This window comes from Aquarana catesbeiana, linkage group LG01 (genome assembly GCF_042186555.1).
Source record: "Aquarana catesbeiana isolate 2022-GZ linkage group LG01, ASM4218655v1, whole genome shotgun sequence".
Taxonomy (NCBI): Eukaryota; Metazoa; Chordata; class Amphibia; order Anura; family Ranidae; genus Aquarana; species Aquarana catesbeiana.
The window spans coordinates 245621850-245649128 of record NC_133324.1 but is presented as its reverse complement, the minus strand read 5'-3'; the positions used below and the strand labels follow the sequence as shown (position 1 = coordinate 245649128).

The following is a 27279-nucleotide window of genomic DNA, read 5'->3' as shown; positions in this document are numbered from 1 at the left end:
TATATATATATATATATATATATATATATATATATATATATATATATAAAAATATATAAATATATATATAAATATAAATATAACACACACACACTCCCCGAGTTACGAACGGGTTAGGGACTGCCTGTTTGTTCTTAAGTCGGATTTGTTCATAAGTCAGAATGAAAATATTTGCCAGCACACCATGGAACGGCGTAGATGGCGTCCAAACGTGTAATTTATTTCATCACATGCCTGACGAAGAGGTCCTGCGTGACTCTGAAACGTTGCACTCTCCTTGTGTTGTGATCATGCAAATTACATGTTTGGATGCTATCTACGCCGTTCCATGGTGTGCTGGCAAATATTTTCATTTTGATATGAACCAGTATCCAGCTGGTTGTTGCTGCAGCACCCATATTTCGTGAGCTCATCCAGGAAAGTGTGCGATGGGAATATGAAGTATTATTGTTCATAAGTCGGAAGCGCATGCGCAGAACGGCAGAGACGTTGTTTTCCGCTGTTTTCCGATGTGCCCGCCGACGCAGCCTCCCGTTCGTAAGTAAGAGGTTCATAACTCGGGGACCTCCTGTATATTTAAAGAAAGTTGAGACATATACAGTGGGGACGGAAAGTATTCAGACCCCCTTAAATTTTTCACTCTTTGTTATATTGCAGCCATTTGCTACTTTTCGTCCCCACTGTGTGTGTGTGTGTGTGTGTGTGTGTGTGTGTGTATATATATATATATATATATATATATATATATATATATATATACACACACACATTTCTTCTTTCTAATTTGACCCCTTGTTTTAACGAGAAAAATTCTAAATAATTGTTGCCCTTTCTTCCCCTTTTATACAGCAAAATTATAAATGGTACCCTGTATCCATTCGTTGGAGATCTGTTGCTAGTACTTGGACCAAAGCATTGTTTATTTGGACGCTGCACCCATTGTAATTGAAAGGGTGCCCAAAGCTGCACAATAAACACTATCCCCTAAAGGCCAAACCTTGACTTTAGTTTGGCACGTACACCCATTTCTAACCCGCTAGCCCAGCCCTGGACAGACCAAGCAGTGTTAATGCATTTATTTCATGCACAGGTGTACTGGTTTAGATTTATTTGACACAGAAGCCTGTAAAATGAGGGTCAGTAGTGTTGTGTGTGTATTTTTTTTTTTTTAAGACTTTATAGTGGAACTGAACTTACAGCTCCATTCACACATAGGCAATTTTGGGCGTTTTTTTTTTGCTGTAAGCCTCAGCTCTAAAAACAAGACAAATCCCATTCGATTCATTGGCCCTTATTCACATCTGAGCATTCTGCCGACTTCTCCCCTACCTCTTCTGCCCTGCTAAAGTCACTTGGCCTGTGGTAGTGGACAAATGAAAGTCTTGCACATGAATGTGCGGTGCTTTCCATTACCTACCTGTTGCTGTTACATGTCCGCAGCCCCTTACAAGAAAGCTGCTGAACCTTGCAAGTCTTTGCAACTGAAAAAGATAAAAGTTGATAACTAGTTGCTCATCAGAAAGCCAGATTCACAGATAAGAAGACTGGATGTATAACTTAAATCATGGCATGTCCTAGATTACAGAAGGTGAATAAGAGGAGGAACATTTCTATTTTTCTTGTCAAGCACCATTGAATGTCTTGAAAATATAAAGTCTGTCTAGGGGAAAAAAACACATTACTAGAACTCTGAAATACATTCCACAATGTTTTTTTACATCAAAACATTGCAGGTGCAAGAGCAATCAGTTGATCTGCCAGAAATGTGATATGTGTTGTTAATGTAAAGTGATTATAAAAGCTTTAATTTTCTAAAATAAAATACCAAACATGTCATACCTACCTGCTCCGTGCAGTGGTTTTGGCTCCTCCACTTCTGTGAGTGCGCCCATAGAACGCAGGCAATCTTTAAAGGAGTAGTATGGGAATCGGGGGGAGGGAGGGAGTATGGGAACCCGCTGCCCCCAAACAAACAAACATTATTGCCTCGCTGCTGCAGCATCGGTCTGATGCTGTAGCTGTCCCCCACCAGCTGTAGGCCTGAGAACTGAACATCACATGACAGCTGATCGTTCAGTTCTTGATCTTCCCGGAGCCCCACTGCCCACTGTTCTCCAGTTATCGCTGGATGGGGGTGGGAGCACCTGACTCGGGCTCTCTCCACTTGCTGAGCCAACTGCCAATCAGGCATTGGAGTGGATTCCGACAATATTGTTGGGATCCTTCCAGAGCCTGCAGCAGCTCTGTGACTTTAGGTCACAAGAGTGCAAAAGTGAGTGCACTACTGTAAGGCTCAGTTCACACTAGTGCAATGCGTGAACTCTGCGAATCGACTGCGGGTTCCTGCATTGCACCTTTACTTCGCAAGGCAGTTCACACTGCACTATGCGAACTGCTGGAGGTGTCAATAGGAAGTTAATGACACCCCCAAATCAGTTTGCATATCGCAGTGAACACCCATGCGATCCGATTCAGCTGCAAACCAAAAAAGGGTCCCGTGCGAGTTTGGTCCAAATGCGATGTAAATTAAGCCATACTATCTGTATGGCTGAAATCGAATCGCATCGCACAGACATCACGTGGTTTATCAATTTGCACATTTGTTTTTAAAGGGTTAGTGTATCTTTACTGACTCTTACCCAAAACAACCTAAACCATTACACTGTCCTCAGTACAATAACATGCATGTAAAAAAAGTTGACTTTTTCAGTTAATTATTGCCCTCCCTTTATCCTGCGGGTGTAGGATGTACCAAGCAATGGATTAGCATCCCCCAAAAACTTCTGAATGATCACTCAGCTCCAGTCCCTACTCACGCATGTGTAGTCTGCTTTATTTCGGAAAACTGAGCTGCATGAGAACAGACTGTGCATGCATGGGTAGGGAACAAAGCCAAGAGCTCGTTTATAAGTTTCCTGGGACAGGCATCTAGCGCTCTGTATGTCCTGCCATCAGCAGGACTATAAAATAGAGCACATCATGTCACTGAGGATGCTGCGATGCTTGGGGATATTTTTGGCAAAAGTCAGTAAAGGTGAACTGACCCTTTAAATTTTGCATTTAGTGCACCTTATGTGATACGCAGTGGTGGCTGGTGCTCCAAATTTTTTGGGGGGGCGCAAACAAACTGAAATATACTAAAAAAAAAAAAGCCTATCGAATGCTGCCACTGTGCCTGCCTTCTGTCTGCCCGGCACTTACCCTGTATCGATTGGGGCAGCAGGTGACGGTGGCAAGCGGTGTCCTCCATGCTCCTCCATGTCCTCGATTTCTTCTCCCGTCCTCTCCTATGATTGGACACCTGATAGGTCTCCAACCACAGCACCTGTCGTTTCAGCCAATAGGGGTGACGGGTAACAGACCCGAGCACCTGATTGGCGGAGAGGCGGTTCAGTGTAAGCAAAGTGAATATTCTTTGGCTCTAATCAGGTGCTTCAAAAAGACTCCCCATCACTGTAATTCCGGCGCACGGCGCCCGAAGAGGGGGTGGCAGCGGCAGCCATGGACAGAACCATGCAATGCATGCATCTATCTATTGGTGATGGAGGGGGTGGCTGGAGAGAGGGGGCAGCGCCCATGCGCCCTTATGGACGCACCGCCACTGGTGCGTCTAAAACTGAGCACAGAGCTGTCAGTTGTGTCATTCAATATTCCATTTCTTGCAGTGAATACTTCCTCCTATGTAATCTTATGTGTACATAACACTGGAATGCTACCTCATTCATCGTCTTTCCACCCACCGGAAACCATTATTTGTCTTTAACGCCCATGCTTTTTTTTTCTTTTTTTTTTTTTTGCGGTTCTAGATGTTAACTTCTATATTAATTTTTTTACAAATGACAAGGTTTCTTCTCTAACAATATAAGACTAAAAACTACATTCTCCAGGGGGGATCCATAGTTGTTTGATAATTATTTACTTATCAGAGATAAATATATATAAAAATGTAAAGGCTTTAGAGATTTACAAAGTGATTAGTTAGTGACATATATATTTAGATTATATATTTTTTCCAGTTAAAGTGATTACTTGTTCACAAAAATCAGCTGCAGAGAAAACCAGCTGACTGAACAATAAGGTGACAGCAGTGTGACTGATCTGTGCTTTCTTCTCCTATTGGCAATGTCAGTACATGTGCACTGCTACAAAGCCTGATTGGCTCCTAGTGCTGCTCCCCTAAATCAAATCTTTCATATGGGGTTCAGATACTTTTGTTGCCTTTTGAAAAGACCATTTAATAAAATTAGTCATGAATACTTATCTATATTTGTGTTTTATTTTTTTTAATGTCTGCCTATATTTAAGCATTAGGTTTAAGTTTTTAAAAGGGTTTTCTGGATCTAAATAGGATCTGTGAAATACTCTACCTTCCTCGGAAAGTAAATAATAGTGTTGTATATTTGGCATGAATGATCCTTTTTGTAGTACAAGTATGTATCGTCAGCCTAATGGTGAGCCTGCATTGTAAGATTATTCATTACCGCTGCACAGGCTACATACCAGTAATGTTAGTATTCTGTCAAGCACAGAACTGCCCTGTTTCCCTGTTCTTGGCTGGGCTCAAAGCCTTCAAACAAGCTCATTGAAATGGTTCCTTGTAAATGCATACTACTGTTTGGCTCTATTCTCCATATACTTTGACAGGTTGGATTCCCTTGACACACAAATGTGTACAGAAGTCTCAGTTATTCTTTTGTCCACAGATGTATGCTTTGTGTCCTGTGCCTTTTATTAGGTATCCTTTTCCTGAAATACAGTAGACGTCTCTGTCTGCATACATTGCAAATGATTGTACATCTTTGTGCCTGGAAAGCCTTGTTGGAAAGCTTTACTTGGTTAGTTTAAATATGACTTTAGAATTGTTACCTTTTTAAAGTATTTTTAAAACTGGGCGCTAAAATCTCATATAAACTTTAGCACATGCACTAGTAATAAATAATATCAAATATTTTCTGTTTTATTCTGCAGTTTTTAATAAAGAAGACCAGGTGATTTGTCAGGTCCGTTATAGGGTGATGGCGCTCTGTCCTTTTCTGCCAGCTTATACCCTTGTGGTGTTGCCCTGTCTTACAAGCTTTCAGTGACGTTTGAACCAGTCAAAAACACATGTTCTGCTCACAGCTTCTGCCCCGTGCACTTGCACCAACATTTCATGCGTCTCCGTCACCCCCAATTTGTAGTAGAACTTGATGTTCTCTTGTTGCACTGTGAGCCTACCTCTCACACAGACTACGTTCGACTGCCCACAGCAAGTTTACCCTGACAGTCATGTGTACTTCACGCTAGGTGGTGCTTCTCGATGTGTCTCTTGATGGGCATGTGCATGCAGGTGCCCATGTTGCCATTGAGATATTGGGCCACTCACAAACATTTTAGACACACCTCGTATAGTTACATAGTTGGTAAGGTTGAATACAAGTACCAGTCCATCCTGTGTGTTTATGTCAATAATAAATCCCATATTCCTGTATGTTGCGATCGTTAAGATGCCCATCTAATAGTTTTTTTTAAATTATTACACCTCCTGCTAATACCACTGCTTGTGGAAGGGAGTTTCACATTCTTACCGCTCTGACAGTAAAGAACCCTCTATGCAGTTTAAGGCTAAACCGCTTTTCTTCCAGTTTTAATGAATAGCAGCATGTCTTTTTAAACTCCTCCCACCGAAAAGTTTTTTTCCCTATGCTAGTGTCGCCAGTAAGGTATTTGTTTATTGTTATCATATTTCCTAAGCATCTCTTCTCCAGAGAGATTAAGTTTAATGCTTGTAGTCTTTCCTCATAACCTGAGGTCTTCTAGTCCCTTTATTAGCTTTGTTGCTAATGCAGTTTTACTTACCTTATCTCTCACTCCCAAAGGCAATTATACTCTTGAAAAGGAAGAACAAGGGCAATACAAGTACACTGAATTTCAAAATCCTAAGACCAAGGAACACTGAGGGAAAATGGGAATGCTTTAAGAACATATTAAATAAAAAGGTAATGGCCAGTGCATTCCGATGGGCAATAAATATAAAAGAGCTCCGAGTATTCTCGGGTCCCTCTTCCTTGCTCCTGGCCCCTCCTTCCTGTTCAGTGCCCCCACAGCAAGCAGCTTGCTATGGGGGCACCTAAGCCGAGTCGCAGCTCCCTGTGTCCATTCAGACACAGAGCTGCAGCCCGGCCCCGCCCTCCCCCTTTCTTTTTTCATTGGCTGACTGACAGCAGTGGGAGCCAGTGGCACCAAACTGCTGTCTCAGCTAATGAGGAGGGGAGTCCTGGGCAGCTGAGATACTGCTGCAACATCGCTGGACAGAGATGGGTCTCAGGTAAGCATTAGGGGGGCTGCTTCACACGGAAGGTTTTTTTTATCTTCATGCATGAACATAAAAAAACCTTTTGCCTTTACAACCACTTTAATTATCTTTACTCTGTATTCCAAAGGCTGTTTTTTTTTTTGTTTTTTTTTGTTTTTTTAAATTTTGAACATGTGATCAACAGCAGAGGACTATAAGCCCTTTCTGCTTATGTTTCCCTGCAGACAGGCTGGGATAGATCTGGGTCATGTTACAGCTGTATATCGATTAGGAAAAAGGTATATAGAAGTTTTTTTTTTTTTTTTTTTTAATTATAATTACAGTGCCATCATCCACATACAGAACTATAAGGGATAATTTAAATAAAAAAGAGTTTGTTTAGTATCACTTTAAGTTAACATTTTCCTGCCCGGAGTTCACCTTTTTAAGCTTTACAGACTTGTACACCAAGCAGAGTTTTGTTGCCTGAATGTTAATGAGTGGATGTCCCAAAAACAGTCTGTTGAAAATGAGGTCAGGGACGCTGTTCTTTGTAGAGCTGCTCCACCAGCTGAGTTTTAGGAAGTTGAAGAAGTTTGGTTTTCTTTTTTTTTCAAGCTAAATTTTTTAAAGTATACATCTGTGCAGGTAGTTATACATAGTCATAGCAAGAAGGTTCTTCCAGAAACAGAGTGTATGTGAAACATAATGTAGACATAATGTAGACAACCAGTGAACAATGGTCCAGGATTATAATAAACGGTAGCTTATCAAGTGATCATGCATACGTCACATGGGGAGATGGCGGTAGCCCTTGATATACAGCTCAGTAGATTTCCCTTGTTTTTAGTTTTATATGTATTATTGCACATAGAAGATAAAGGGTGGAGGGGGTGGTAAAATGGGAGGGTTTGCGAAGGAGGAGAAGTGGAAAGAGGGGAGGTTAAAGAAGGAGCAGGTAGATGGAGCATGATAAAAGAAGCAGAGGAAGGGAAAAAAGTAAATGTTAACCACTTCAATACTGGGCACATTTACTCCCTTCCTGCCCATGCTAATTTTCAGCTTTCAGCACTGTTGCACTTTGACAACTGCTCGGTCATGCAATGCTTTACCCAAACAATGTTTTTTTTTTTTTTTTTTTTTTTAGACCAATAGAGCTTTCTTTTGGTGAGTTTATTTTTTGCTAAAAAATAAATAAATACAATTTCTTTGTTTTGTTATAAAATTTTGTAAATTAAGTCATTTTTCTTCTTCACTGATGCGTGCTGCTGAGACTGCACTGACGGGCACTGATGAGGTGGCACTGATGGGCAGTGACAGGCATCGCTGATGGGGCTGCACTAATTATTGGTGCAGATCTCCCCTGTCAGGAAAGCCGCTTATCGGCTCTCCTCTGCTCAAGCACTATATCAGCGTGAGTAGCGCAATGCCGATAGCCAGCACTTCCTAGTTACACTGTGATCAGCTGTGATTGGACACAGCTGATCACATGGTAAAGAGCCTACATCATAGCCTACTTTGGCTTAAGTAGTTGGATCAAGATCTGTCCTACTGTTGTGGATATAACTGGCTATAGCATCTTTGTATACTAAGGAGATCCTGAATCCTGATCATGAACCTTTTGAACCTCACGTACCCCTAAACTTACAATTTTGACTCCTGTGGGCTACTAATGTGAATTTCGCATGCCTTATGCACACAATGTTTTGGCTCTCTGCCACTCTTCCCCTGTATCTGGATTACACTACTGCCTTATACACACAATGCTCCTTAACCACTTTACACCCGCAGGCTGTCATATGACATTGCAGACTTTGGTGATATCTGCATGATGCCTGCAGTTACAGGCATCATTCAGATATTGTCTTTTACAGCCGGCAATTCCCTACACTGTAAAAACAATCATAGTATTTTAGCTGCTTCATTGTTTTTACAATATCTCTCCGGTGCTTTTGCCGGCTCCCCCGTGTGATCGGTGAGCCGGAGAAGGAATCCACCAGTGCCAGAAGTTCACCATAGAGATGGCCCCCGGCAGTCTATATGACCTTCAGAGGATCGGCCTGGGAAGCTGAGATTGTGTTTTTTTTTTTTTTTTTTTTTTTTTTTATTTCAGGCTAGAGGCGATATCTGCGGACTTATAGAACCCAGATCTCGCTGTAAAGAGGACTTGTAATGCCCTATTCCTATTACAAGGTATGTTTTTACATTCCTTGTAATAGGAATAAAAGCGATTAAAAAAAAATATACAAAAGTGTAAAAATAGAAAAAAAAGTTAAAAAAAAAAAAAATATAATGCCCCTGTCCTCAGTGGCTCGCGCTCAGAAGTGAACGTAAGTCCCGCCCACATATGTAAACGCCGTTCAAACCACACATGTGAGGTATCGCTGTGTGAGTTAGAGCGCGAGCAACAATTATAGCACTAGACCTCCTCTGTAACTCTAAACTGGTAACTTGTAAAAAACTTTAAAGCGTCGCCTATGGACATTTTTAGGTACCTACGTTTGGCGCCATTCAATGAGTATGCGCAATTTTAAAGCGTGACATATTGGGTATCCATTTACTCAGCGTAACATCATCTTTCACATTATACAAAAAAACAGGGCTAACTTTACTGTTTTGTTATTTTTTTTAATTCATGAAACATGTTTGAAAAATTGTTGCGCAAATACCGTGCGAGATAAAAAGTTGCAATGACCACCATTTTATTCCCTAGGGTATCTGCTAAAATAAAATATATATATAATCTTTGGGGGTTCTGAGTAATTTTCTAGCAAAAAAATTATGATTTTTACATGTAGAAAAAGAAAAGTGTCAAAATAGAAAATAAAAGTAAAATAAACAATAAAAAAAAGGCATCCCCGCGTGCTCGCTCACAGAAGCGAACGCATACGTAGGTCAGCCCACGTATGTAAATGGCGTTCAAACCACGCATGGGAGGTATCGCCGTGAACAATAGCCCAAGAGCAATAATGCTAGTGCTAGACCTCCTCTGTAACTCTAAACTCATAACCTGTAAACATTTTTAAAGCATCGCCTATGGGGATTTTTAAGTACCAAAGTTTGGCGCCATTCCACGAGCGCAATTTTAAAGCATGACATGTTGGGTATCCATTTATTCAGCGTTACATCCTCTTTCACATTATGCAAAATAATTGGGCTAACTTTTTTGTTTTTATTTTTTAATGCATGAAATTTTTTTTTTTTCCAAAAAAAAAACACTTTTGAAAAATTGCTGCGCAAATACCGTGCGAGATAAAAAGTTACAACAACCACCATTTTATTCCCCAGGGTGTCTGCTAAGAGAACATATATAATGTTTGGGGTTTCTGAGTACTTTTCTAGCAAAAAAATTATGATTTTTACTTGTAGGGAAGAAGTGTCAGAATTGGCCTGGGTCACAAGAGGTTAAAGTGTTACTAAACCCAGGACCCTGCATTCACTATATCTGGTCTCCCACAGTACACAGAACATGGAAATGCAATTATTTTAATATAAACTGCTAAATACCATTTTCTCATCAGCAGTATATAGCAGTCTTGTGACTTTTATCAGTGTCTGGCCGAGCACTGGTTAAAATTTGTAGGAGGAGTTTTCATTCTCCTTGGACTGTCCTATGAGGGTGCATGACCCCTGACCCTCTGTCTGGACAGTACTGATTAGCCCTGTGCCGATCACATGTACCCTTCCAAAAAAACAACTCTCTCTAGCAATACACACTAAACAAAATATGTACAGAGTGCCCCCAAGGCCCTGTTCTATCAGCAGATGGATTGGGGACTGTGAAAGAAGGGGAGGATCAGAGAAGATGGGATCAAACAGCCCTTTTTACACAATGCGGAGGATTAACCCCTTAGGTTCAACAGTGAGTATAACAAGCATGCTTTACTGCAAATACAGACTGATTTTACTGTTGTGGGTTTAGTAAGACTTTAAAGTGGATGCAAACCCAATGTCATCCTTTCTAAACTCCTGCCATAGGGGTTATCTATAAGGATATACATGCCTCCTGCATGTATCTTTACCTGTCAAATGTCTCCCCTCTGTCTATTATGAGAGCCGAAAAACTGCATATTCTGTGGGTGGGTCTGTTGTCTGGAGCTCGGTGGGTGGAGTCGTGATGTCAGTAGACTCCCCACCCACCTCTACACTCCCCTTGTCAATATGCATTTTCTCCTGTGTATTTCTTACACTGAACTTCTGCTATGATCTCTAACATCCAGTGAAAAGACAGGAAAGTAACCACATGACTTCAGCATGCCAAATCATGGTGAGGTGTGGAACAGCCAATCCTTGCAGAGCTGCTGAAGAAAGGAGTGGGGGGGTGGGAATTAAAAAATAATGCATGTCTTAGGCTAGTGCACGAGATGTAAATCACCTGTCACTCACAGCAAGGGGGAGGATTTGACAAAGTTTTTCTCAGTTTGTCAAAATTTATCTCACTGAACAATAAAAGAGGATTGCTCAGAGCTGGATTAACTTTGTGACAAGACTGGGCTCAAATGATAGGAAATCTTATACACTACATTAACATAAATTTTTTTTTTTTTTCGGGTTTACATCACTTTAACTTGCTGTTCCAGTGACATAAAGATTAGAGGAAAGGGTGTCACTGGTGAAAAATAAACCAGACCAGATAGAACAGGTGCTCTGGGGTAACTGACTGGCCAGCACTGGACCACACTAAGGATGGGGGGAGGAGAAGGGGGGAGAGAGGGCTAGTCCTGATATGCACATTCCAGCAGCACTTCAAGGAGAGGAAAGCAGGGGGTGTCCAGGAGGTGTTTAGTGTCCAGCGGGCTGTATTCCTGTGAGGAGTCTCTGTGTCAGCGGCAGCGCTGATACAGAGGATCCTGGGCCAGTCAGCAGCAGAAAACCATGGAAGGTGAAAGCAGGAAGAGCAATCAACGCTGTCAGCTGATACAGCCTGCTGGCCACCTGCTGGACACTGCTGCGACTCAGTGACTTTCATGACTTTGAGCCTTTACACCTACTGTTTCTAGGACATGACTTTTGCTGTGTATATGGTAAAGATTGTGGTGTGGATTTCTGTGTGACTGTAGTTGACAAGAAGGTTATATGTCCTAAACGTTGAATTGGTTTTAAATGATTCTTAGTTGTTGGGATGCTGCAATGCATAACCAGTTTTACTCCTCTAAAAATAACGTCCAGGTGTGACCTCTATTAGTCATATTCCTCCAGTGAATAGACAATGCCAATAAAACAAGACTGGTTGGTTCCATTCCACTTTGATCTTAGGCCCTGAGCAGTACATTTAAGCGGAGGTGCCAAAATACAAATGCCTAAAGCTTAACTTTACAGAGCCTAATTATGTCCCATCATCTAATATTAACATTTAATGCCTATAACTTAAAGTTGATGTTCAGCTGAATAAAATTATTCCCAGTTACAGTTTGTCACATTATTTACCTGTACCTGCATATCCCATGTTGTGCAGATAGCTAGGTCCTGAACAAATGGTCACTGAAAGGATGCCCCATCCTCTTCTTGTATCTGATTAGACACTCGCCCCATTCACTGATCATTTTAAAGACCGTATAATCAAAGAAAAAACTTTTCTTAATGAAGGAGGGGCCCGGAGTGAGTGTGTCCTCGTCAGACCATCTGTATTGCTGTTTTCCAAAAACCCGAAGCTCTTAACCATTGCAGCGCCAGAGGTTCAGAGACAGGAAGAGGACAGACATCCCTTCAGTGAAGATCTCTCTGAGATCCTACCTGCACAATGTGGGACATATTTTGTTTATCTTTCCTTTTCAGTGTACAGCCCTGTAATTTTCTGTAAAATGCAGTGCAATATGGCAACCTGCTTGTGTGATTGGCTTACTGATTTTCCAAGAAGTCTGCATTGGGATACAAGTCAGATTTTGGGCATCCCCTGCAGCAAAAATGTATTTTTTGATTATAGACTCCCAAAGGGAAATCACATCTAATGAGATGCAGAGTCACTTTTTGGTCATTAGAACCCTGCAAGTGCAATGGCTGTTTGATCATTATAAATGCACTCCCATTCAATTTACACAGACCATAACAAAAGGTAGGAATCTGCAGCAACATTTGCTAGATTCTTTGCAAAGTACATAGATCACCCAAAGGGGAATGTTTTTTTTCTTTATCGTACATCACGGGACACAGCGCCCCATAGTAATGACTATCTGGGTTTATATGCTACCTTTAGGTGATTGGACACTGGCAACCAATAGTAAGAAGGTTCCTCCCATACAGGAAGTACCTTAGTTTTTTGTCAGTGTCTTGAAGGTGATGGTCAAGGCTGTGAAAGCTCTTTCTTCAGATAATGTCCCAGTGAGGATGTTATAATCGGATCCATTCGGATGGCATATCATGCTAAAGTGGATGGTACCCGAGCCCTGGTTCAAGAACAGGGTCTTGCCTGTAATGTTTCCTTATGGAGCTGGACCCTTGTGATATGGTATTCCTGGTCTTTTATTTGCCCAAGGAAACCTAAAGGGTGCTTTACAGGCCCAGGGGTGTGGACCCTAAACAAAAGGGGACCCGGTCCTTGAAGGTCCTCAGTGGCGTTACCCGCGGTGATGGGGGAAGATTGGGCCTATCTCAGGCCCTGCTGCGAGGATCGGTGAGTGCTTCCTTTGGAGGCCCCATTTTTTACATTATTTCCAAAGTAATGTTATGCAGATTGTCATGCCAGATTGTAGTGTCTGTTTGTGTCCCCACTGTGATGGTTCAGAGAGCGGTTGCATTCGGACTAAAAGCTCCCGCTGGGGACCGCGCGGCGGGTCACATGCAGTTGGCACGTGCGTGCACAGCCTGCTCCCTCTTGTGCACGCTGTAGCGTGCGTGATGGCGGCATCGCAGGCACGTGTTTTCCGCAGGCGTGCGCATGCGCAGTAAGTCCCAGGCGTGCGTACGTCACGTGACGGCGCACGCACATATAGGGAAGTCAGGCGCCTGCGTGTGTCAGTGCTGTTCAGGATTGGAAAGCTGCAATATACTAAATTTTTTTGGTTTTTTTGTTTAATACTGCTTTGACCCTGGAAATGAATACCCATCACTACATCTGACCCTTAGCCTGGGTTCACACTGAAGGCAGGTTTAAAATCGTGTGAGTTCAGCTGACTTGAGTTTCAGTCCGACTTCGGGAGCGATTTTGGAGACATCTCTGCGGGTTCCTGCACAGATGTCTATTAAAATTGCCTCTGAAGTCGCCAAAAGTAGTGCAGAAACGACTTCCCTCTGGTCTCAGCTGCATAAGAGCTGTGGGGAGGAGAAGCAGCAGCAGACTGAGCTTCCCAGTGAATGGCTGTGCAGCGGGGGCGTGTCAGGACAAGTCTGCTCATTGGAGGAGAGTACACTGAGTTCCCAGCATAGCTAAAAACTGACCACAATGTGCTCTCCTGCTTAGCGTGGTCAGTTTTTAATAGGAAAACAAGGTGACTAGCTGGGACACTAGGGATTTCACACAAAGGAAGCAATACAATAAGAACCACATACTTTCTCATACAAGTACATGGTACAGCAGGCAAATATCAGGAATATGAAGTGTTGGGGTAACAAACGCTTTAAATTGTACCTGTGTATCTGCAGTCATCTGTCCTGTACATCCAATCAAAACTCAGAATGTACAAAGGATCTCTGCGCTCTGAAAAGCAGGGGGCGGGGAACAGAAGTTACACTCTGCCGAGCTCAGTGAGGGGAGACCTGAGAGCCGATTGGAGGAAAGGAACACACCCCCTTCTCACAACATATAGGAAAAGAGCTGAGGCTGTCAGTCACAGACTGTGTACTGAAGCTCCCTCCCCTGCCACCTTTTTACCTCTTGGTATCAGGAAAACTTGTCATATAGATGGCTGCAGAAAGAAATGTCGCTTAATTCTCTGGATTGAGACAAGTACACACTAGAGGGATATGCTTTGTATATGTTTAACCAACTTGGGACCGGCTCACGCTGATATACGTCGGCACTTTGAAGAGGGATATCGTTGTTATGACAGCAGCTATCTACCGGTATCCTCTTCTTCAGTGAGCGGTCCGGTTTCCGATAAAGGTGATCTCTGCTACGGGTTCGCTGCGAGGTCACTTTTATTGGCGGCGGGAAAGGGGGGGCCCCCATCCCGCCGATCTCCGGTGCCCTCCGCCACTTACCGGAGTCGTCGGTAGTGGCGGAGGCAATCGGGTCCTCTTCATCGCTTGGTACAGAGACGAGTGAGGGGAAGATGGCCCCTACCCGTCTCCATACCATTGCAGGGCGGAAGCGGCATCAAAACGATTTTGACCCCAAATCTCATATTTAGGAGGTCCTGTCATGCTTTTTATCTATTATAAGGGATGTTTACATTCCTTGAAATAGGAATAAAAGTGACACAATTTTTTTTAATAAAAGGTAAAATAAATAAGAAAAAAATTATTTTTTTTAAACGTGCCCAATCCCGCCAAACTCGCATGCAGAGACGTACGCATACATGAGCAGCGCTCACATATGAAAACGGTGTTCAAACCACACATGTGAGGTATTGCCACGATCGGTAGAGCGAGAGCAATAATTCTAGCCCTAGACCTCCTCAGTAACTCAAAAATCTCCATAGGCAACGTTTAAAAAATTCTATAGGTTGCATGTTTTAAGGGCAAGAGTTTGTCGCCATTCCACGAGCGGGCGAAATTTTGAAGCGTGACATGTTGGGTATCAATTTACTTGGCAAAATCCAGTTGTGATTTTCCCTGGCTCCATGGCTATAATAAAAAGAATTGGACAAAGTTGACAACCCTCACATGTGCCTCTGTAGACATTGAAAGAACTGCAATACTGTGTTTTCCCGAAAATAAGCCCTACCCCAAAAATAAGAGCTAGTGTGATTTTCTGGGAAGGCTGCAATATTAGCCCTACCCCGAAAATAAGCCCTAGTAAAGTCTTTGTAAAAATATATAATCCGTTTTGTAAAAAGATTATATAATGTCCAGTGTGTCTCCCTCTGTAACTTTGTCAAAAATACCTTATTTACAGCGCTGCTAGGCACTCATGTGACCCTCTGGAGAACTTCTCCTCTCCTCCCGGCTGATGCCAGCAGCCCCTCCCTCTGCAGTGCTCGGAGTGGGGAAGAAGAGCTCTGGCGGATCACGTGAGTGCCCAGCGGCGCTGTAAAATAGGTGTTCTCAACAAAGAGACTCACTGGACATTATATAATCTTTTTATAAAGTTACAAAAGGAGACACATTGGACATTATATCGTTTTTTAACAAAACGGCTTACATATTTTTACAATGACTTTAACAAAGGTTTAATTTTGGGATTAAAGATGTCATAATGATGACTACTGAGCTGAGAGGGTAAGAGAAAAAGAGGGGCCATAAATAAGGCATCCCCTGAAAATAAGCCCTAGTGTGTTTTTTGTAGCCAAAACTAATATAAGACCCGGTCTTATTTTTGGGAAAACACGGTAGTAGCTTGCATAGCAAACAATAGTCGAAGGGGCAGAGTGTAAAGCCAAGATCCACGAAAGACGACAAGCATCAACATTGTAAAACTTCTCCTGTATTTTTCTATCCTGAGCTCTATGATTTTTACCTGTGTGTATGGTATAGATCCTGATACTGGGATGTCTTTAGTGCCTGTCACAGTATACAGTCAGGTCCATGAATATTGGGACATCGACACAATTCTAATCTTTTTGGCTCTATACACCACCACAATGGATTTGAAATGAAACAAATAACTTTAACTAGCCAACTTTTAAATAGCTTTAACTGTAGACTTTCAGCTTTAATTTGAGGGTATTTACATCCAAATCAGGTGAATGGTGTAGGAATTACAACAGTTTGTATATGTGTCTCCCACTTTTTAAGGGACCAAAAGTAATGGGACAGTTTAACAATCATCCATCAAACTTTCACTTTTTAATACTTGGTTGTAAATCCTTTGCAGTCAATTACAGCCTGAAGTCTGGAACGCATAGACATCACCAGACGCTGGGTTTCATCCCTGGGGATGCTCTGCCAGGCCTCTACTGCAACTGCCTTCAGTTCCTGCTTGTTCTTGGGGCATTTTCCCTTCAGTTTTGTCTTCAGCAAGTGAAATGCATGCTCAATCGGATTCAGGTCAGGTGATTGACTTGGCCATTGCATATCATTCCACTTCTTTCCCTTAAACCCTTTTCGCTTTCGCAGTAGGCTTCGGGTCATTGTCCATCTGCACTGCGAAGCACCGTCCAATGAGTTCTGAAGCATTTTGCTGAATATGAGCAGATAATATTGCCGAAACACTTCAGAATTCATCCTGCTACTTTGGTCAGCAGTTACATCATCAATAAATACAAGCGAACCAGTTCCATTGGAAGTCATACATACCCACGCCATGACACTACCATCACCATGCTTCACTGATGAGGTGGTGTGCTTTGGATCATGAGCAGTTCCTTTCCTTCTCCATACTCTTCTCTTCCCATCACTCTGGTACAAGTTGATCTTGGTCTCATCTGTCCATAGGATATTGTTCCAGAACTGTGAAGGCTTTTTTAGATGTTGTTTGACAAACTCTAATCTGGCCCTCCTGTTTTTGAGGCTCACCAATGGTTTGCATCTTGTTGTGAACCCTCTGTATTCACTCTGGTGAAGTCTTCTCTTGATTGTTGACTTTGACACACATACACCTACCTCCTGGAGAGTGTTCTTGATCTGACCAACTGTTGTGAGGGGTGTTTTCTTCACCAGGGAAAGAATTCTTCGGTCATCCACCACAGTTGTTTTCTGTGGTCTTCCGGATCTTTTGGTGTTGCTGAGCTCACCGGTGCATTCTTTCTTTTTAAGGATGTTCCAAACAGTTGACTTGGCCACATCTAATGTTTTTGCTATCTCTCTGATGGGTTTGTTTTGTTTTTTTCAGCCTAATGATGGCTTGCTTCACTGATAGTGACAGCTCTTTGGATCTCATATTGAGAGTTGACAGCAACAGATTCCAAATGCAAATAGCACACTTGAAATGAACTCTGGACCTTTTATCTGCTCCTTGTAAATGGGATAATGAGGGAATAACACACACCTGGCCATGGAACAGCTGATCAACCAATTGTCCCATTACTTTTGGTCCCTTAAAAAGTGGGAGGCACATATACAAACTGTTGTCATTCCTACACTGTTCACCTGATTTGGATGTAAATACCCTCGAATTAAAGCTGAAAGTCTGCAGTTAAAGCACATCTTGTTCCTTTCATTTCAAATCCATTGTGGTGGTGCATAGAGCCAAAAAGATTAGAATTGTGTCAATGTCCCAGTATTTATGGACCTGACTGTATGAATGGTAAGTTTCATGTTCAGATTTTATTGTAAATTATTTTTGTAAATACTAATGAAAATCGCCTTTTTTGTAGCACTGATTTCAGCTCTTGAATGTTGGGTTTGGTTTTTCTTCTTTATTACACTGCATTGATGATTTTGTATGTATACTATTAAATTAGCCACTCATTGCTGTGTAGAAAGAAAGCCTAAATAATAAGCCTTTTGTGAAGTTGTGCCCATAGCAGTTTTATCCATTTGGTGGAGTTCTGATTTGCTTTCTCAGACTATGAGGTTTTTGATGTGGAATAATTGTTTTAGTACAGAAAAAAATGCTACCTAATATTGATTCTTACTGTTATTGTAAGAATTTATAAACTTTTTTTTTTTCCTTCATCTTTTACAGGCTGTCAGCATCAGCAAGGCTATCAATGCTCAGGAAGCTCCAGTAAAAGAGAAACATGCCCGGCGTATCCTTTATATATAATGGTTTATCCTTCTTCTGTACTTGAATTTGGCTGAAGTTGCATCTGTTTTCTTTTTTTTTTTTTTTTTTTGAGTTGGCATGTATAGCACTATAATGCATGCACATACATTTTCCAAGTGACACTACAATTACTTTGTGAGGATTGTTCCGAACTGCTGCCCCTGTGTGCAGCAAGCAGTGGAGGTGTGAAGTTTAATTGTTTGCAACACTTGAGCCCTTACATACACTCACCAGCCACTTTATTAGGTACACCTGTTTAACTGCTTGGTAACTCAAATCAGCCAATCACATGGCAGCAACTCAATGCATTTAGGCATCTAAACGTAGTGAAGACGACTTCCGAAGTTCAAACCGAGCATCAGAATGGGGAAGAAAGGGGATTTAAGTGACTTTGAACGTGGCATGGTTGTTGGTGGCAGATGGGCTGGTCTGAGTATTTCAAAAACTGCTGATCTACTGGGTTTTTTACACACAACCATCTCTAAGGTTTACAGAGAATGGTCAGAAAAAAGAGAAAATATCCAGTGAGCGGCAGTTGTGTGGACAAAAATTCCTTATTGATGTCGGAGGAGAATGGGCAGACCAACCAATGCAGAATACCATCTCTGAAAGCACAACACATCGAAACTTGAAGCAGATGGGCTACAACAGCAGAAGACCACAGCGGGTACCACTACTGTCAACTAAAAACAGGAAACTGAGTCTACAATTCACACAGGCTCACCAAAATTGGACAATAGATAATTAGAAAAACATTGCCTGGTCTGATGAGTCTCAATTTCAGCTGGGACATGCACATGGTAGGGTCAGAATTTGGCGAAAACAACATGAAAGCATGGATCCATCCTGCCTTTTATCAATGGTTCAGGCTGGTGGTGGTGGTGTAATGGTGTGGGGGATATTTTCTTGACACACTTTGAGCCCCTTAGTACCAATTGAGCATCGTTTAAACGCCACAGCCTACCTGAGTATTGTTGCTGACCATGTCCATCCCTTTATGCCTACAGTGTACCCATCTTCTGATGGCTACTTCCAGAAGGATAATGCACCATGTCACAAAGCTCCAGTCATCTGAAACTAGTTTCTTGAACATGACAATGAGTTCACTGTACTCCAATGACCTCCACAGTCACCAGATCTCAATCCTACAGAGCACCTTTGGGATGTAGTGGAACGAGAGATTCCCATCATGGATATGCAGCTGATAAAAATGCAGCAACTGCGTGATGCTATCATGTCACCAAAATCTCTGAGAAATATTTCCAACACCTTGTTGAATCTATACCATGAAGCATTAGGGCAGTTCGGAAGACAGAAGGGGGTCCAATCTGATACTAGCAAGGTGTACCTAATAAAGTGGCCGGTGAGTGTATGTGTTCCTTATTATGAACTGGAGTTACTTTTCCACCACCACCAATTGGCATGAGACTTTCCCTGAAAGTCTGATTAGCGGCCATGGGAAAATAACAACGCTTCATGGTAAGGACACACGAATACATATGGCTTATGGTTGTTTTTACCCCTCAAAAATCCCATGGTTTATGAAACTTTATTTTATTATAAGGACACAAAGTATAACGAAAGGCAAAACTTTATTTTTAGTTTTGGACAGAGTGGAGAAAGATTAGAACACCTGTCAATTTTTATTGCTGTCTGTGCCCCGTTAAGGAGATTCACCCTCTCTATTTGCCCTGTTTAGCATTATCATTGAAAGTAAACAGAAAACCCCAAATTTTGGGGTGTCCCCAGAAAAGTAAGAGATGGAAAATCTTCCAATGGGGTCACTAGTTCTGGTGAGCTGGGCGTCCCCAAGAAATTCCTTTTAATTTGCAGAGATTTCCTCACACTTCCTGCTTGGCTATGCGACAGGAAGTGAAGCGAAATCTCCGCAATGGGACAGAAATGGCGAAAAAAAAAAATCTGACAGGGGTTATCTCCATCCCTTACGCTATCCAAAATGGAAAAAAAAGTTTTGCCCATATTTCTACTTTAACCTGTCCAGGGTTCTAGGGCTGTCCTCACCCGACCTGATACTTTGCTGGTATGTCTAGAGTGGGAATCCAGTTGTGGCCTAACAGCCAGCTTTCCTATCACACGTCCCAAAAGGGTTATGGGCAGGGAGAGGAGGGGGAACAACTTCTGGTGGAATAACCTAGGCGAAGAGAAGGGGGATGACTTAAAAGTGGTACTTACTTTTTAGTGTAAAGTTCTGCTTTAAGTAAGTGTTTTTTTTTTGTTTTGATTTTTGTTTTTTTAATGCCTCCTTTAGGGCAAACATTACTAGATACCTATATATTTTTATGTATTTTTTTATGTAGCTATTTGTTAGTAATGTTCTGTGTTTTTGAATGGAACTAAGTTTGTATAAGCATATAGTTTGTCCCTGCAAAATTTCTTAAAGCAGAGTTCCACCCTCAAAAAAAAAAAGGCAGTAGCTACAAACACTGTAGTTGCTGACTTTTAATAAAGACACCTACCTGTCCAGGGAGCCTGCGATGTCGCCCCCCCGGGGCTGATCCCTCCATCGGCTCGGGTGCAGGCACTGTCATTGTAACTAAGGGAAACCGGCAGTGGAACCTTCAGGCTTCACAGCCGGTTCCCTACTGAGCATGTTCGAGTCACGCAGCGCTTTCTGAATGGCCCCGTCGTCTTCTGGGAGACACACAGGTCCCAGATGTTAGATCTTGACTAAAATGATTTTAGTTGACTAAAATGTACTAGAAATTTAGTCGCCTAAATACGGGTAAAACTAAAAGAATTGCAGAAGACTAAAACTAAAATGGCATTTTAGTCAAAAGACTAAGACCAAATCAAAATTTGCTGCTAAAATTAACACTGCTGTACATCACACCTTTTATTCATAACATTAAAGGGTTAGTTCACCTTTACAAAAAACGGCATATGCAGGTAAGGGGTGTTTGTAGATAAAAAAAACAAAAAAAAATGTTTAGCTCTGACTAAAGTTGCTTTTGCAATAGGTGCCTCCTGAAGCCTGACTAGAAATCACCCAGGACATTGCTAGAATGTTGCTGTGTGAGGCCTAGTTGTTGCTGCTCATCTACACCATCGCAGAAGTGAGCTTTTTCTCTGATTCAAAACCCCCTCACATGGTTCTTTCTCTCCCCTTATGCAGTATCTCTGAGCTCAGTGTTTGTGAGCTCACTCCTGTGATGGTGGAGGACAGCAGTAACAATTAGGCCTCACTTCGCAATGTCTTGGGTTATTCCAGTCAGGCTTCGGGAGCCATGTAAATTGCCTACACTTATAGCAAGGGCAGCCAATGCTACACAGATTATTTCTATCTACAGAAGCCCCTTATCTGCATAGGCAGTTTTTTGGTAAAGGTAAACTAACCCTTTAAATTCCTTTTTAATCTGTATTGAAAAAAACAAAGGGGCTGTCATTTCTGAGGACCTTCCAAAATGCTAGCTGTCTAACCACCGTGGCCTTGAGTGCTTTTTGAGTTATTGACCCAGAACAAACTTGCAGGAAGTAAATTTGATGCTCCAGATGTGGTTTTTTTTTGGATCAGTGACTCAAAGTAAAGACGTTATGGATCAGCATGACAGCCAGGAAACTGGTATTTTTAGAAATAAATAGCAGCTTTGGCAGCCTGCTTAGTCCTTCAGTAGGAGCTTTGAGAGATGTGTTTTTCTTAATAACAATGTAGGGATCATTCTGGGAACGCACCATGAGAAAGGAGCATTTACTTTCTGGTCATATGCCATTGGCCTGCCATTGCCCAGCAGCTCTATCCTGAGTTGGAAGTTCTGTCACGTCCTTCATAAAGTGCTTCGAGATGGTCATCAGAATGTGAGCTATTCTTCTAATTTTCTAATTGGCTGGACAATGTTTAAAAGCATAAATGTGTAGGTGATATTCAAGTTTGTATTTGTTTGAATTAACTGATAAACATAATTCATTTATATTGCAGTGATGTTGACCTAGGTGATGGGTTAAGTAGGAAGCTTTATATACCACTAACAATCTCTGCTACACAGGGCTTGCCTAAGTCATCATTCAGGACAAGTCTGATCATTGAAGGAGAGCAGACTGAGTTCCCAACAAAGCTAGAGAACTGACTATGCTTTGCTCTCCTGCATAGTGTGGTCATTTTTTTATATAGAAAAGCAGAGGGACTTGCAGGATCCCCAGATATTTCACACAAAGGAAGCAATACAAAGAGAATGGTACTTTTTCATATAAGTACATGGTACAGTAAGGTACAAATCAGGAATTGTTGGGGTAACATATTCTTTAAAAAAATGTATCTTCCCCATTCTACTTTACATGCATGAAAACTAATTATGAACCCTAAGAAATATAACCCATGGATAGTCAGCAGGACATTACCTTCTCAGCCTGAACCCCTTCCTTATTTTTTCCTTTCTCTACCCACGTTTCTAAAAACTCCTCTAGCATAACAAATATCCTACTTGTCAAGAAAACCTTATATATAACACCGTTTGCTTTTGCAATATCTAGCAGATCTTTTTACAGCTCAAGTTTAGGTTTTTAGCATATTTTCCAGCTTGGAAGTTGGAAATCAATGTAGTACTGGGTCCTGCTATGAGCGGCTGCTTAGTGAAAATAGGAAATGGCTCACTCAGCATTTGCACCATTCAGAGAACACCTTGCATTTTATCGACGAACGCAAAGCATTCTCTGATTAGATAGGATGGTAAGGCAGGGTGGTTATGTCGCAATCTCCTTCTTGTCCAATCCAAAGAAAGCCTTGCATTCATTGATAAAAAGCAAAATGTTCTGTTAATGGTGCCCATGCCAAGTGATATGGTGTACTAAGCATCAGGGCAGCCACTAGGCATGGTACACTAGTGGGGATTACTACAATAGCAGTGCCTACTACAGCATCTTCCAGTTTCCTCTGGGTTCTTCCAGGTATGACACACATTTACATTGGTCCAAGGTAACTATGCAAAAATATACATACCTGAACATCAGCTTTAAACAAACGGGTCTCGGGCCAGATGTACAAGATATATATATTTTTTTTTATATGAAATGTATTGCTATAGTATGTGTGTTCTCCTAATTTTCAGTAATCTAGAAAGCTAGAGGTAGGATTTTCATATCAGAAAAGAACCCAGTTGTTCTGCTCTGTCATAACAGTATCTCCCTGTTTGTCAGCGTTTAATGTACACTGAGCCAGGCTTTTGCAGGCCACTTGCATTTACGGCACCGCTCTGCCATAATGTGCTAATACACTGTGCATAACAGCACATTAAGAGCTAAGAGGTTTAATTCTGCTTTGTTTTAAAAAAAATTTAAAAAATGGTTATGGACAAGCCCATACTAATAACCCCAGCAGAATATTTGTAAGTTTCCAGTAGCAGATTTGGGCCTTTGCCATTACACCACAAATTAGCCCAATGTTTGATAGATACAGATCTTTTTGGGTTATTACCAATATATATATATATATATATATATATATATATATATATATATATATATGTTATTACCAATATACCAATAAAATACCAATATTTTAGCTGCTCTCAATAACATGCTAACTTTACCAAATGTGTTATTTTGTAGGTTCTAGCAGACTGTCAGCGATACCGCAGTAATGTCCGAGAGATTGGAGAGTTATGGGTGAGTTGTGCTCTTTTTATGGAGAGGAAGGTATGGGACATGTTGAAAAATTGTCCATGAACCAGTGACTGCAGCCAATCAGCAGGTGACACTGTCAAAATACAGTGTCCTGGCAGTCGTGTGTGGCCAGCTTCAATTTGTTCTAACTGTTGGGTGGGGGATTATAATTGAGGAGATTGTCTTCTTTTAAAGCCTAGTACACACAGCGGGAACTAGCTGACTTTTTTGGTACCACTGTCTGTTCAACAGAAGCTGGTCTAATGGCTGGCTTCTGTCAAACAGCTGGAAATCCTGCGTTCGATCAGTGCTTGCAGCCAATGGCTGCAAACGCTGATTTATTTTTTTCTGTTGTGGGGGTGAGTCACTTCTATCAGAATACAATAGCTCAGGGAAAGATTTTTGCATCACTCATCGCTGTCTTGATGAAGGGATTTGTAAGTTTTTTTTTTTTTTTTTTTTTTGTTTTTTTTTTGTTTTTTTTTGCTCATTTGACCTGCTGGTTGAATACAAAAAAAACTGAACATATATGCCCAGCTTAAGGGTATACATTAGTGCTGGCTGATGCTAGTTTCCAGACTGTAAGATTGTCAAAGTTCTCTGCAAGTTTTTTTATACCAATGGCACTTTTTTCTTGTGTGAAATTGTGGTTTTATAACAATTGTATTTTCCACCAGGGACATTTACACGATCGATATGGACAACTTGTAATTCTTTATACAAAACTGCTGCTTTATAAGATTAGCTTCCACACAAAGGTATGACCGCACATTTTTGTAATACTTGTGGCTTTTTATTTATTAATTGATTGCTAGAATTCTGGATTTTTTTATTTTGTACTTCAGCATCCGGAGTTCCCTCCAAACCTGGAAGTGACAGATGATGTTCTTGAAAAAGCAGCTGGCACAGATGTCAACAATATGTAGGTTGCTTATATTCTTGGGTAGCATTTTAATCTTCCTCTGGATGTTTGAATAGTTACTTTGCTTTACATAAATTTTCTTATGGGCCTGTGTTGACTGCCTTTTGTTTGCTTTAAAGGATAGGTTCACCTTTAGCAACATGTTACTTGTTACACCGTGACAGCAGGTGGGGGTTCCTTTCTCCCACAGCTGCCATCACATTTAAAATTGTTGGGGGTGAACAGTAATCATTCTTTCACAATGATCTGTGAATTGATAAACTACAAGTCCTGCCTGCCACTTTAGCAGATGGACTTGTAGTTCTCAATGCACTGCTCTGATTATCAGTAAGATCTATTTATTGCAGGCCAATACCAGCATTCCCCCCCTCCTGCTGCCTTCCGCTGCTCGCCCTGGCTCTCCCGCTGCCCCTCGGGAGGTCCGAGCAACCTGCTGGCGTGTCCGCCGGCTGGCCGAAGACTTCGTTCGGGTCTCAGATCTAGTAACCCAGAAGCGATGTCATGACATCACTTCCCAGATTACTGGCATCTTAATGGTGCCAGTTTAAAAAAAAAATAGTATTCAAAAACGCAGATCTTTAAGTTTTGAATACTTTCAAGTGCAGAGGGAGGGGTTTAGGGTCTTATAGACCCCTGATACCTCCATAAAGAGTACCTGTCGCTGCCTATTTTTGTCACAAGGGATGTTTACATTCCTTGTGACAGCAATAACAGTGATAAAAAAAAAAAAAAACAATTTTAAATGTACAGAATATCGGCAAATATCAGCTATCGCCCTGAGAGGTGGCCGAAAATATCAGTATCGGAACTGAAAAAAATTATATCGGTCGATCCCTAGTTTGTATACAAGTGTATGGGCATAGAAAATTTGCCTGAAGGAAGTCAACTGCACCTATCTGTTCTGAATGATCTCAGAAACATTTAAAACTCATGTCAAACTAATGCCATCAATACAAGTCCCGTATGTGCACATACTTTGCATGTTGTACCTGATAAAAATAACAACTAGAGAGTATCATACATTAAAAGAATCTGTGATCTTGCAGAATAAAAAAAATGAAATATACTGTAGTAGGATTGTGTCCAATTACATTGAGCATAACCTAGAGATCTTGAGTACTGAAGAGTTTTCCTCCACTTAGTTTTAGCAGCCTTTGATTGAAGGCATAATAAATGAACTCTTTGGTTCATTTAAAGTGGAGTTCCACCCAATTAAAAGTCAGCAGCTACAAAAAGTATAGCTGCTTACTTTTAATAAACACATACTCGCCTGTCCCACGGTCCAGTGATGCGGCCGTCCGAAGCCTCACCCCTCTCCACGGCGCTGGCATTGTAAGCGTGGGCACCCAGCTGTGACAGCCTTCCCTTCGCAACCTGGTTCGCACTGCACATGCGTTAGTCGTGCTGCACGTTGTGAATGGCTAGGCAATCTTCTGGGACCTCTGACGTGTCCCAGAAAATTGCAGGGAGGGAGAGAACTTCTGCTTGGCACCGCGGCTCCAGGCGCAGAAGTGGGAGTTGGGTACCTGTGAAACTAGGTACCCCCCCCCCCCCCAAAAAAAAAAAATTTACATGCCAAGTGTGGCATGTTGGGGAGTAAGGATTTATTAAAGCGGAAGTTCTGCTTTTGGGTGCACACTAAAAATCCCATAGTCACTCATACTTCTCTGGAGCAAGAAAGAGATGGTGGCTATATTCCTACACGGTGGGACCATGGACAAAGAATGTAGCCACCCTCCAACACGAAGTCGGATGACAGCAACAAAAACAGAAAGGGTACATAGTTGAATATCTTTTTTTTTTTTTTTAGAGAGTTTAGTGTCATTTTAAAAGAGAAGTATGGAATAACGGGAAAAAAAATGAATACTCACCCAAGTGGATGCAGCATGTTCCCCGCCAGCTCTAAGGCTACTTTCACACTTTAGCCGCACCGCGTTAGCGTTAAAGCGCTGCTCATTTTAGCACTGTTTAAGCGGTGCTTTTCGGCCGTTAGCAGGGCACTTTTAACGGCCGAAGGAGTTAAAACCGCCTGTGTTGCGGCACTTCCGAAACGCTTTTTCAGGCGCTTCGGAAGTGCTGCCCATTCATTTCTATGGGCAGGGCATTTTAAGAGAGATGTATACAGCGCTCCCAAACCGCCCCAAAGATGCTGCTTGCAGGACTTTTTTCACTCGGGCTTTCCCACTGGGGAGGCATGAGAGGCAGTTTTCAGGTGCTTTACAGGCACTATTTTTAGTGCTAAAATGCCTGAAAACCGCCTTCAGTGTGAAAGTAGCCTTAGACTGAGAACTGAGCACTCAAAGACCGCAGATCGGTCAATTCTCAGTGTTACATGAGCAGAGAGCTGGTGACTGTCAATCACTGGCTCTCTGGTCTTCCCCTCCAGCTCCCACTGGAGCGCTGAGCTGTGAAGGGGAGCGGCTGGCTAAAGTATAACCAAAGACATCGTTTTTATTTTATTTTTTTGGGGAGGGATTATAACACCTGTCAGGCTTTCATTACTGTCTGTGTCCCCGTTAGAGAATTTCACCCTCTTTTTGATTTAGTGACCATTATTATTATCAAGAATAAAAAAAATCCCAAAATTTTGCAGTGGTCACCAGAACAGGAATAGAGGGGAAATCTTCAAATGGGGACAACAATTATTGGTGATCCTGGTGATTATCAGAGATTTTACTCACTTTGGATGGATTTTCTCTCATTCCCTACTGTGGTTATGGAACAGGA

General features: G+C 41.7%; 1 protein-coding gene across 2 annotated transcripts in view; it reads left to right on the top strand.

The window, feature by feature from the left end:
• Nucleotides 1-27279, top strand: part of HIP1R (huntingtin interacting protein 1 related) — a 244671-nt gene that overhangs the window by 80229 nt on the left and 137163 nt on the right. The window contains exons 2-6 of one of the 2 annotated variants that reach the window (XM_073627456.1): nt 17937-18000; nt 21688-21830; nt 23577-23633; nt 24308-24388; nt 24476-24552. In XM_073627456.1, coding sequence (XP_073483557.1) covers nt 17937-18000; nt 21688-21830; nt 23577-23633; nt 24308-24388; nt 24476-24552 — 422 coding nt within the window. Of the gene's footprint in view, nt 1-17936; nt 18001-21687; nt 21831-23576; nt 23634-24307; nt 24389-24475; nt 24553-27279 lie in introns of those variants that run through there. The other variant, XM_073627465.1, reaches the window with a different exon arrangement.